This window comes from Triticum dicoccoides, chromosome 7A (assembly GCF_002162155.2).
Source record: "Triticum dicoccoides isolate Atlit2015 ecotype Zavitan chromosome 7A, WEW_v2.0, whole genome shotgun sequence".
Taxonomy (NCBI): domain Eukaryota; kingdom Viridiplantae; phylum Streptophyta; class Magnoliopsida; order Poales; family Poaceae; genus Triticum; species Triticum dicoccoides.
In genome coordinates this window covers 195,883,270-195,892,597 of record NC_041392.1, presented here as the reverse complement: position 1 = coordinate 195,892,597, position 9,328 = coordinate 195,883,270, and the positions used below count along the sequence as shown (strand labels likewise).

The following is a 9,328-nucleotide window of genomic DNA, read 5'->3' as shown; positions in this document are numbered from 1 at the left end:
CCCTACTTGATGCCTCGGCATCGACAAATAGCCAAAAAACCCTAACTTGCTCTACTTGATGCCTAGGCATCGACAAAAAGCCAAAAACCGTAATTGACCCTACTTGATGCCTCGGCGTCAACAAAAAAACAAAAGACCATCATTTGACCCTACTTGATGCCTCGGCATCGACAAATAGCCAAAAGACCCTAACTTACTCTACTTGATGCCTAGGCATCGACAAAAAGCCAAAAAACCATAATTGACCCTACTTGATGCCTCGGCGTCGATAAAAAACCAAAAAAACCATCACTGGCCCTACTTGATGCATCGGCGTCGACAAAATAGCCAAAAACCACAAATTGTCCCTACTTAAGCTCGCAATCATCAGTTGAACAGAAACATACTTAAGATCACAATCATCAATTGCAAAGATCTTACTTAAGATAACATTAACCAGCTCTAAATACCACCACATTCAGCACTAGTTCAAATCCATACATAGTCATTGTACTAGATTAGTACATTACATATCCATAGTTTAGGAGTACTCATAGTTAATAGAATTTAAACTACTATCATTAAAGCAAATGCCAAACCACACCCTGTAAAAGGTCAGCAAATGCCAAATGATATTGCCCATTCTTCTCTTCCACTGCTTATCCATTTATGATGGCCTTGATCTCCTCCAGCTTCACATTGCTCTCTTCAATTGTCTTCTTGAGCTCATCAATGTGGCTCTGCAAATTCTTTCTCTCTTCAGCTAGCTTCAACTTCATGTTCCTAATGACACTAGCTTGAGCAGCTGCTAAGTTCTTAACAGTGTCATACTTCTCTTGCAACTTGGTGGTTTCAGCATCTTTCCTTTCTATCACCGCCCTCTGCTCCTAGGCATCCATAAGTGCATTGACATCGTCAACCAACTTCTCAAAGCTGGCCTGGAGTTTCTTTTTCTCTTGTGTCAGGTCATGAACAACAAATGAATGCATCAGACTGTCCTCATTCCTGTCTCTCTTACTCTGTTCATACATGAACCATAACTTGGATAGTGCATTCTCAAGAGTACTGGACCAAGATGTATCAATCCATTCTACTAGTCCATAGTTTTTACCTTCCTGGAAAAAGAGTATTAACATAAAGAATTACATAACAGTGAGTTGCTTACAATGATGGTTCACATTACTTTATACTAAAATTCAGATCATGCAAGCTCAAGCTCAAGAAAGAATATTTAAACATGTCCTAAAGTAAACAGTGATTTGCTCTCAAGTAAACAACTACTAAGTAAACAATGATGGTGTGCTAACCCATGCATCTTCTGTCTTAAAATAAGCTAACATGGCAGAGTTAAAAAAATGACCTAACTAAACAATGTTGCCAGATCCAGACTAAACAATGCTACCAGAGTAAACAATTAATGAATCCACTGTCCAAACTTCATAATATAATACAATGCCTGCTGCCACATTACATGTCCATGGCAAACAAATGACAGATCTGTTAAGTTAATCCACAACTTCCAATTAGTTAAGTTGGAACAATACCTTCTCTACACAACAAAGAAACCTTCTGCCAGTGTGAATCCCTTCGAAAGCAAGACGCCTCTCTGCTGCCTTCCCGTGTACATGGCACAAAACATACATATCTGTCTCAGGGCCCTCAAAATCTGAGTCTTTGGTGCTAGCAGGAACCTGGAGTGCAAAGGAATGACAGAGATGCTCTTCATCGTTTGAAAAGAAGCTCATTCGAGAAATCCCCAAATATCAAACTCTAACCCAAACTCTGAGAACTCATCTAAATGGTGCCGTTGTCGGAAGCTGAGCTCATGTACTCCACGGTGTGCTCGCTGCTATCCGACCCATCACTCCACGACACCATGGCGCTGCGGCGGTGACGGATGTGGCGACCAAGAACAGAGCGAGAGCGAGCGGAGAGCGAGAGATGCGCAAGCGAGGAGTGAGCAAGCGGAGTGGATAAGGAGCAACGGTTCACGCTTTTGACTGCTAGGACCGAACGGCAATGACGACGCCGTCTAACGCCGTCTGCTGGCTGTCGGGATGGCCTAGAGTGCCGCGTAGGCGAAAAACGGGCCCTACCTATTATAAACTCACTTAACACGGCCCGATCCGCCGATCAGTGGTTTTTGTAAAAAAAACACAAAACGTGGTGCTTTCTACAGTGAATCTGTATCCTAGTGTTTTTCGCAAATCTAGCCTTCAAAATGGTGGTTTTATGCAATTTACTCTTGAGGAGGAGAACTTGTTGATTCATCAACCGTTTACCCACTAAGTTGGGTTCGGGGAGGGAAATTGCAATATGCTTTGGAGCGTTTGCAACTCTTTTCTTCTGCCGATTAGGCTTAGTTGAGCCATCGGCCTCTACTGCTGCACCACCTTGCGCAACCTTAGATGCCTTTGCAACTTCCTTTGTTGCTTTCTTTGCTGCCTTCCTTCTGACTTTTTCTCCAGGAAAGCCATCATGTCTTTTTAAACAGGGAGGATCAGGAATTGCATTTGGTTCAAGAGGTGGGCGAATAAATACATGAGTGGGAGCCGTTCCAGGTGTCTGAAGATCTTGCCATGGCAGTGAGTAAATGCGAATTTCAGAGCATACTAGGGATTGACATATCTGAAATAATACCATCTTGTAGCCCAATATCTGCGAATTTTCTAAAGCAATGCTTCGTGTCATCTGCATTTACTTTATTCCCCCAGTTCCACTTCCACCCCTTCCAGAGTAAAGAGGAGATAAGGATTCTTCTATGTTCCCGCAGCTGAGAGCATCTCCAACAGAAGCACTATATGAGCGTCGCGTGGTATAAAAACTGTTTTTAGCGCGTGCGGACCCAGTTTGGAATCTTCAGCAGCCGTACAAAAAGCGCGCGCTATAACTAATGCAACGCGCACATCAAAAAGGCATCGCGCGCAGCATATTTAGTGCGCCCAGTCGCGTGCGTTATAAACTCTGGGCTGCTGCAGATGGGACCGCTTGATTGGGACCGTTGGACTCGCGCGCGCAGCATATTTTACAGCGCTTGTTGAAGAAAACGTCTTCTAGCGTCCTAAAAAAATCTACTTGCGCGCTGTAAACCTATTTTTTAGGCGCCGCGCATTGGGCGGCTGTTGGAGATGCTCTGAAGAAGCTTTTCATGATGCTCACCTGCGTCCTTGCATGCACTGTTGTCCTTCATTCTCCGGTTGCAGAGCACGCCACAGTTGCTTTACCGGCTGTCGATGAAGTGCTGTTCACGCTGGCCACCACCGTTCATGTCCATCAGCTACTAGCTAGCAGACCTGTCTGTCCAGTTCCCACGCTTCAGACCCCCGTCTTTATATAAGGTCGTCTTGACCTGTCGCCGTGGATCATCAAGTCGTCGAGCAGGGGGAGCCGGCGTAGTGAATATACACACGTGAACCCAACCCATTTCCCACTGCCGATGCCGATAGAAATGCAGTCCAGCTCCTGCCCAAGCAAGCAAGCACCAAACCAAAGCAGCGCGCCGGAGGGGAGTCGGGGAGGAGCAGGGGGGAGTCAGGTCCATGGACCTGCCAGCGAAACGGGGCTGGCTTCCGCCGCTCAGATCGACGGGTCCCGCGCTGGAGGCAGGGGGCGGAGCGGTAGAGGAGCCGGGGCCTCGGAGCAGGAGGCCGACCCTCGGGGCTCTGCTTCAAGCCAGGGTTTCAATCGACCTCGGAATCCACAAGCTCGACATCGATGGAGATGAGGACATAATCAGCGCGCTCCCCGACGACGTCCTCCTAGAAATCCTAGAGCGCCTCGACGACATGCGCGAGGCGGTCCGCGCCGGCGCACTCTCCACGCGGTGGCGGCACCTCCCCCACCGGCTCTCGCACCTGGTCCTCGACATCATGCACTTCGGCTTAGGCACTTCGACTTCGAGGGCCGACCTCGGGGGAAGTTCTTCGGCGGTCGAGGCCATGCAGGCGTACACACGCGCGCTGTACAGGTCACTGTCTCCGTGTCCTCCTCCGGCTGGCTGCAAGCGCGCTATCAAGACCCTCATCCTACGTTTCTTACCTGTGACGGACCTGACCTCCATAGGCCACGCCGTGGAGGACGTTGTCAGCCACGGTGAGACTGAGTTTCTTGGATTTTACATCTACTCGCCAGACCGTTATGGTCGGGAGGGGATCATGTCCTTCTCCACCACCTGCCCAGTTGCCTTTCGGTGGCTCACCAAGCTTACGTTCCTTAACCTTTCGTTGGTCAATTCTGACATCAACAAGCTCATTACTGATTGCGGTAGGCTCAGAATCCTCACCCTGCTTTCCTGCCATTTTCCGGGCTTTGAGCTCAAGATCGACGCGCCATTCTCCGGGCTCCACGAGCTCTACTGCGTAAACTTCTATTTGGGCATCGGTCGAGTTGATCGATGTACCCAAACTTACAGAAGTGTGGTACCAAGAATCTGAGGGCCACGGAATCCCTCTGGTGCGGTTCGGCCACGTTCCGCAGCTTCGCCATGTGTCCCTCCTTTGTCGTGCCACAGACTCTGGTAGGCGATTGGCACTGAGCGAGTATCTACCAGGGACTGCCAGGAATTTTTCTGAGTTGCATCTCCATTTTGCCTGCCAAATGGTGAGTTAATTTCGATGTGCCACATGAGTTTTTGTCCGCGTCTAAATATTGTATGTTTTTCTTCTTTTCCAACAATTTCATCTTTCGACCCGCAAAAAAAAACAATTTCATCTTTCTATTTGTGTTCCTCTTCTTATTGCAGATCTGGATTCATATGGAACATCCGAAACAGCTCACTGCTACATTCAGAAACCTGACCAATGTGCGAAAAGTGGCTGCAGAGGCCGAGCTCCACTGAGTTCTATATACATTTCTCAGCCAAAATACCTTTTCCATAACTCAAAAAAATCTGAAAAAATGTTTTCATGTAGACATATACTTAAAGTATACGTGTACAAATTATCATAAACATATGTATTCATATGTGATGTATACAAAAAAGACAAATACACAGATTGAAATAGGCTTTTTCTTTGTTGTATTTGTGTCAGATTTTTGTCTTTTTTGTGTAGCACGCAAATGATCAAATTAGTTACTGAAAATTTATACATACTTAAAGAATATGCATATGTATTTGTACAAAAAAAAGGCATTTTTTGAAACTTTTAAATATATTTTGATTTTTTTTGGTAAAACGGGCTCCTTGGAGCCCGGTCTCTGCGACGCCTCACTCACCAATGTGGAACTTTTTGGTATCTTTCCGGAGTATGATATGAGCTGGACCATTTTTTTCCTTGAAGCTGCACCTGCACTGCAAAATTTCAGAGTACGTCTAATACTTAATCTTCTCTAATTTAAAATTTAAATGGCAAATACTTTAACTGCATCGTTCTTGTTCCTATGTTTTCCTGCACGGGCTGATTGCGAGTTTAAGTGTAACATGTATTGTTTATTTTCTATTTCCATGCATGAAGTTGTCTCGAGAACGGCATTTGTGTACGGACTGTGCCATGAAGACCAATGTAGTGTGGGAGCCATCCAAGGATTTTAAGCACCTGAACTTGAAGTTGCTCCGGATGTCCGGGTTCGAGAACGAAGACAAGGTGACAAACTACATAAGGCTAGTCATGGAGCAAACTGTGGAGTTGAAGAGAATCGAGCTGCATGGTGAAAACCCATGCAAGAAATGCGATGCCATTGACCCGAGGTCGAGGAGACCCCTGGTAGATGAAGCTCGTAGGCGTCGGATTAAGGAGAAACTTGCACATGAGTCATCCTCATCCGTGGAGATAATAATACTCCCTCCGTTCCAAAATAAGTGTCTCAACCATGATATAATTTTGTACGAGACATTTATTTTGGGAAAGAGGAGAGGAAGTAGTTGATGGATCTGGTCAAGGAATGCAGCTACCGGAGTGAAAAACTAAAGACTGTATAACTACTAGGTACTGATAGCCTGACAATGTGTGATTGCTGTGGACCTCAGAGTGTAGCTAAATTATGTGTACTGCAGTTTGGATGCATGCTTTTCTTTTCATTACTTGCCTAGTGTATTTTGATTTGTTCACCTGCTTCGGCACATAGTAGCCGGAAACGGGGAACGGTGGGTCGTCCTTCGATCCGGATTCACCGACCCGGAATCAGATTCGGAAACAAGGGTTGATTCGTAAGATTCGATGCGGATTCGGCGTTTCCGCAGCCGGATCGTCGATTCAGGTTCGGTGACTCGACAACCTTGGTTCTTGAATCGATCGAGTAAGCAAAAGATCAGCCATATCAATCACGAACTCCTCGTTTTACTCTCTGCCCCGTTCTTTTCCACTCCCCTAAATAACTCCTCGTTCTGCTCTCCAATTACTCCAAGGCTGCTAATAAATTTTCCATTGGGAAAGAGATGATGTATTTTAGTCTTCATGAATCGATGATGCAACCAGTTGCTCCCAGCCCAGCCAGTTCCCTGTATAAGTACTCCCTCGGTCCCTCCCAGCCAGTTGCTCCCCGCCGTAAAGATTCACGTTCCTCGTTCCATGGTACCGTACCGGATTCATCGTACCGGAATTGATTGGATCACGTTTCCACTTTAGAAAAATCGTTCTAGAGATGTATACCCTTACTGTATCCTATTTTTTTCAGCCCCCGACTCTCGTCCCCCGTTCCCGTTCCTCGTTCCCACCGTACCAGAAACATGACAACTATGCTTCGGCATCACTCAAATTCTTAACTTCTTAGGAAACCTTGTGCCTTCTGAATTTATGTGTTAACGTCAACTCTGAATAAAGAGGTACGGCAATGTATGCTGATCTGTGCACCCTCTGGAGGGTGTCATTCAAATTATTTTGCCGTTCTCTTTCCAGAATATGACTGACTTTGGGAGACCTTGTGGTAGGCATTCAAAAGTTGTCTGCATCTACCTGGACAGGGCATTAAAAACCTTGTGACTGACTTTGGGAAACATTGGGCTTATCGTCATGGTCATAAGTGCTCACAGTAATGGTATTCTTCATGGGATCACTCTGTGACCAAGAACAATGCGCTTTGCTTTCAAAATCGTAGGAGCTCGTTAGGTTGCTAAACTTGATATAAATTGGAATGCTAAATTGCATTTTGTGTGAGGTAAATCATGAGATGTGTCCATGTGGTTCTCATCAAGTTCTTCCATGTGGTTTTATTTTGAACCAGATTCAGCGCATTTATAATGCAAACGGGAGAGTGAGGTGAGTTGGCCCTCGTGATCCAATGAGCCAAAAATAAGAAGGAAAAAACAAAATTACATTTAAATTTTCCAAAAAAGTTGAAAATAATCCTACTAGTACACAAACATTTTCTTTCTTTTAGTATATGAATTTCCGTTTTCATACAATTCGGAAGCTAGTTAGGTGACGCCTCCCCAGTTCTGTTTGACCAGATTTGGGATGGCTGTCCAGATTTCTTCGTCACCTTCTTTCTTGGTACCGTGATCTTCTTTCTTGGTAGCGCAATTTGATCTTGACAGCCGTGAAAACATCTCCTCCGCGTCGCTCTCCCGAGGGCGACTCGGGGGCGACCTAGGGTTCCCTCGCGCCGCCACCTCCCCCTTCCCCTCCTCCTTGCCGCTGCCGGAGGCGATCGCCGGGGCCCCGCGCGGCTGCCGGTGAGGTCGGTGGCGAGGCCTCTGGCCGCTTCCTTTCGGTGGTGAGGGCCCGGATTTGAGGCGGCGGCCTCGCTGGTGCGGACGGCGCTCCTCCGGCGGCGGGGAGTGCTCGTCGGTGAGGTTGGCCGGGTCCCCTCGGCTGCGCAGGCAGCGAGGTCCCGGTGGGCGCTGGTCGTGGCGCGGGGAGGCCCCAGGCTCCCCTCGTCAGATCTGAGGCGTTCTGGTCCGCTCGGAATGCATGACCTCCGGCCGGCCTGGATCTCCGACGTGCACACGCCTGCTGATGTTGTGGCTGGTTCGGAGGTGGCGGCAGGGTGCTTGGCCGGGGGAAACCCTTGGCCGCCGGTGGCGGTCACGGCGTCGATGGCATCCCGAACGCCATTCCCTCCTTGGTGGCGGCGCTGAGGCTCAACTTCCCCTGCCTCCCCCCTACCCCTGCGCTCGGGTGAAAACCCTAGCCCCGGTGGCTAAGCGGTGGCGGCGCCACAGCGTCGTCACCTTCTTGAAGGCGCCGACTTGGGCATGGGGATGCTGGGCGTGTACGGCGAGCTTGTCTGGTTCCTGGTGGCGGCCCGTCCGGCCGTGTCTCCGATGGGGACCTCGCACTTCCTTACCATGTACCTGCCGTGGTGGAGCGGTACTTCATCTCACACATTGATGGCGGCTGAGATCGGTGGCATGGCGCTGTGGAGGCTCGGCGTCCGATGCACGGAGATGGACTCACGCAGGAGGAGGTAGCTGTCTGGCGTCATGGTGACGTCGATGGCAGAGTGGCCAGACAAGGTAGAAGCCTCAATATAATCTGAAGACGGACCTGTGGAAGATGGCTGCGACGACACACGAGTGCGTCTGACTGGATTGTGCCCCAGACCCGGTATGTGGCTCGGCTGGAGCTTCCGGCTTTTGATATTAGGTTTAGGTGAGTGGTTTGGGTAGTGGCCCAGCTAGCATCACTTCATTATATGGATAGGAGTAGCGGCATATGTTGCCAAGATGGTAGATTCAGGTATGTTGTTTGTAATACTTTGTAAGGTTCTTGAGAATAATCAATAAAGTGGGCGTATGCATCTCCCAGATGCAGAGGCCAGGGGTCATCGTCCTTTTAAAAAAAAAAAATGTCTCCAATAGAGGACTTCTAGGAAACTGTTTAGCAACCTAACGAGCAGGTGGACAGGTGGAGCAGTTTTTGAGCGGAGCATCAGTGAAAATGTCAGCAAATCTATAAAATGTGTCTACTGATTCTTCATCAACCATATCAACAGGAGTCTATTGACTCGGTGAGCGGTTTTCTTAAATTTCCCTTCTTTAGCTTTGCAGCTGATTCTTCGGGAGGAGCACTTGTTGTCATCAGCAGTTTACCCACTGAGTTGGGTTCAGGGTGGGCGATTGCAATATGCTTTGGAGCGTTTGCAAACCTTTTCTTCTGCCGATTGGGCTTAGTTGAGCCATCGGCCTCTAGCCCTCTACTGATGCACTACCTTACGCAACCTTAGATGCCTTAGCAACTTCCTTTGTTGCTTTCTTTGCTGCCTTCCTTCTGACTTTTTCTCCAGGAAAGCCATCATGTCTTTTTAAACAGGGAGGATCATCAATTGCATTTGGTTCAAGAGGTGGGCGAATAAATACATGATTGGGAGCCGTTCCAGGTGTCTGAAGATCTTGCCATGGCAGTGAGTAAATGCAAATTTCAGAGCATACTGGGGATTGACATATCTGAAATAATACCATCATGTAGCCCAA

At 47.8% G+C, this 9,328-nt stretch overlaps 1 protein-coding gene across 1 annotated transcript; it reads left to right on the top strand.

Annotated features, from left to right (window-relative positions):
• Window positions 1-3,303: 3,303 nt before the first annotated feature.
• Window positions 3,304-5,975, top strand: LOC119327681. Its single transcript, XM_037600786.1, has 3 exons — window positions 3,304-4,578; window positions 4,721-5,284; window positions 5,433-5,975. Exon 1 carries the CDS (start codon window positions 3,519-3,521, stop codon window positions 4,410-4,412), a length of 894 nt encoding a protein of 297 aa, XP_037456683.1. The 5' UTR covers window positions 3,304-3,518; the 3' UTR covers window positions 4,413-4,578; window positions 4,721-5,284; window positions 5,433-5,975.
• The last annotated feature ends 3,353 nt before the right edge of the window (window positions 5,976-9,328 follow it).